The 3,193-nt window shown below is 31.1% G+C and overlaps 1 protein-coding gene across 1 annotated transcript in view; it reads left to right on the top strand.

The window, feature by feature from the left end:
- The window catches only part of LOC119593852 (X-linked retinitis pigmentosa GTPase regulator-like), a 22,012-nt gene that overhangs the window by 3,874 nt on the left and 14,945 nt on the right, over positions 1-3,193 (top strand). The window contains exon 4 of the mRNA XM_037942883.1: positions 163-225. Within this exon, the coding sequence (XP_037798811.1) occupies positions 163-225 (63 nt within the window). The remainder of the gene's footprint in view (positions 1-162; positions 226-3,193) is intronic.

Genomic DNA, 3,193 nt, shown 5'->3' with positions numbered 1-3,193 from the left:
ATAGAGAGATTAAGGTTATTTCCCTACATATAATGAGTATGAGTATGGGTAGAAGTCTCTATTTTCTTTCTTAGAAAACATATATGCTTAGTATACCCTTAGATGGGGTATACTAAGCATATATGTATATATTTTTTCAAGGATTTTTCTTTATTCTTCTAGCTTTGAAGCCGGAGAAAGCATTACATGTAGCATGTGGCCGTGCACACACCATAGTGGCCTGTGGTAAGTATTTTGTATTTGATATATATGTATCTGTATGTATTGCACTCTGAAACTATTCATTGGTGCGGCTATATGATAGTGCATTAGTGTCATAAAGTTACAGTTTATTGAAGAACTAATTTTCAATTTGCAATTCCAATAGAAGCTTAGATTGTGTTTTCTTCACCATTAATTAGTGAATCAAAGTGTTCTGCATGTTTTTGCTAGGAGACAAGGAAGCAAGATGTGTTTTCGTTATACAAGTACCTGTATGTTACCAAGAAGTGACACAAACACATAGCCTTAATTTGTGTGTTTATAGAAGTAATGGTAGTTTTTTTTTTATTTAAGTGTGTTTAGGGTGTGTGGATACAAGCACAATGAAGATGGTCTATGTCATTACATTCATAAATAGAGGTTATTTTATTATGAATCTGGTTTAGAAACTATATTCAGAAAAGCATGATAACTTGTGCTGATTTCATATGTGACTAAGTCAGTTATGATAATTTACCAAGAAAATTATTTTTTTTTCATTATTCTTTAAATCATAGTGCTAAGACAGTGAGTGGCATTATAAGTCTATAAGTGTGTACTTGACTGAAAGAAAAATTCAAAATGTGTAATGTATTTTGGTTTATTGTATATTACTCTCCCAACTAATCTGGTATGTAGGTTGTAATATTCTGATTGATTTTACTTTTATCATTACAGACATTATGCATATTGTACCATCATAAGAGGAGGAGGTTTGTGGCCTGATAATGTTATACTCTAGAATACCCCTAAAACTTACTTTCTTTTAATAATTCAGCTAAACTGCTACTTGATTACTTCCCTTAGCTTGTAGGCTGACCCTTTAAACTTTTATTTGCATTTATGTTCCACTTCCCAAAGCATTAATGGCTGCATTCTTGTACTGCTACCTTTTAGGTTAGAACTAAACCAAACAGAGTCGTGCAATTAAAATAAACTATGATGAAATGCCAAGTTATCAGAGTACTTTTTTTCTTTCCAAATAGCCTGTTAGGGTTATTTATTTTAAGGGTACATTAACCCCCCCAAAAAAAAGTAAAGATCCAAATTAGGAAAACTAGGATGTATTTTGACATATCGTACTTCATCTGTTATGATTAGAGACTTCATTATATAGACATATTTGTCTTTTGTAGTTGGTTTTCTATACTGCTCCTACATGAGTTGCTTCAGTTATACCTCTTTCTCCTAGATTGGAGCCTACCAGTACAAATTTCCTGTTACATAGTGTAACCCTCTTTCCTAGCATTTGAATGTCAATGCCAAAGTTTCTGTTTATCATATTTGAGTGCTTTGTGTTACTAGATGAAATCTGAATAATGTTTATAGTATTCCAGGTACTTTTGTTTTTTCTATAGAATATTATGACAAAGAACTTATCATTCTATAGTTCCACTCACCATTAGATTAAGTTTCTCAACAAATAAAGAAACATTGGAAAGTTAGGCAAATTTTATTATCAGTAAATAAGAAAGTCATATGACTCTGATAACCTGGTATGCTCCATCTAGACACTTCCCATAACTGTTTAGTTGTTATGCATAAGTCATTCATGGGATTATGTTTCACCTACGCACTAGCGGGATATGCTGTGCTTTTAATGTCCATTTCATTTCTTTAGTTCCTCCTTTGGAATATATTCCATTATATAAATCACATTTTTAACGTTGGTGAACATTTGTTAATTCCAAAGAGGAAAATCATTTATTTACAATTCAGTTGACTAGCTATGTTTTAAGGTACCTGGATATGTTTACTCTTAATTTATTTTCCTTCAATAGAATTAAAGTTTTCCAATATAAAGAAATAAGATGTATATTAAGATTTGTCAAAGGGAGGGAGAGAAAGGAAAAAGGTGGTATTGGATACGTATAAATTTACCTTCCTACAATTTGTAAGAAACAGAGTTCAGAGGTTTACATTATATGTAGATTCAAAAGATAGCATAAAGGAGTGAGATGCAATTTTTATTTTTCACTGTCATGTGTTGTTTAGGCTTTTTAGTATGTTCATGGAAAATGTATAGTTATAAATTTTTTACATGGTTCATGTTTCAGACCCTAATCACAGGCAAAATGTAACCTCTTTAACAGATTTTTACCAGCATCACTTTCTTGTGAATCTAAAAAAAATCATAACATTATGCACAGTGATATCACATGCGCCATTAATGTGAAGAAACTAATACATGATTTCTGTTATATAGTAGGTCATGGAGAATAGGAAGGTGTCTTAATGTAGAATTTGTTGAAACTAACAATCTGTTATAATGTGTCAGTCCCAATAAAAAAAAGTCTTTGAATTATATATGGGTTAGATTAGATATACAGTATTTGAGTAGTACAATAGAAGTTTGTTTTAATTCATTGGCATAGTTTTTTTTTTTTTTTTACATTAGATATGGTTTTGAAAAGTAGTAGTAGTTGTAAAAAACAGAGAAAATAATGAAAAATATACCTCTAGCTGTTCCATCAATAAATGCTTTATTCCTTTCCTCTTTTAAACATTTTTCTGGAAAAGAGATTTATTACTCTGTAGATGGGCATGAGCTACATGGCTGAAACCCGTACTTATGCCATTTGGTATACTATAGATTTGTTGATACTGGATGTGTGTAGATTATATAATTTTCTTTTATTAAATGTATGCATTTTATGTAATTCTAACCTCTTTTTGGGTAGCATCTTCTTTCCAGAGATCTCAAATGGGATCTCTTTAAGATCCTGACTATTACAGGCATTTACACATCTAGAATGCTTAGTTTCCCCAAGTTTCATTTTGGTACAGCAATCATAACACATAGTTCCACATGGTTCCACATGGTTTCACATGGTGATTGAATAACAAATGAGTCTCATAAAAGAAATTAGTCAAAAATAAAACCCAAGTGTCATCCATTAACAAAGATGTAGATTTTATCTTTGAATGGATGATTCAACAGAACAAACAGTAT

Source organism: Penaeus monodon, chromosome 32 (assembly GCF_015228065.2).
Source record: "Penaeus monodon isolate SGIC_2016 chromosome 32, NSTDA_Pmon_1, whole genome shotgun sequence".
In the NCBI taxonomy this organism is placed as follows: Eukaryota; Metazoa; Arthropoda; class Malacostraca; order Decapoda; family Penaeidae; genus Penaeus; species Penaeus monodon.
Note: the sequence above shows the minus strand (reverse complement) of the source record. Positions and strands in the feature narration are given on the sequence as shown.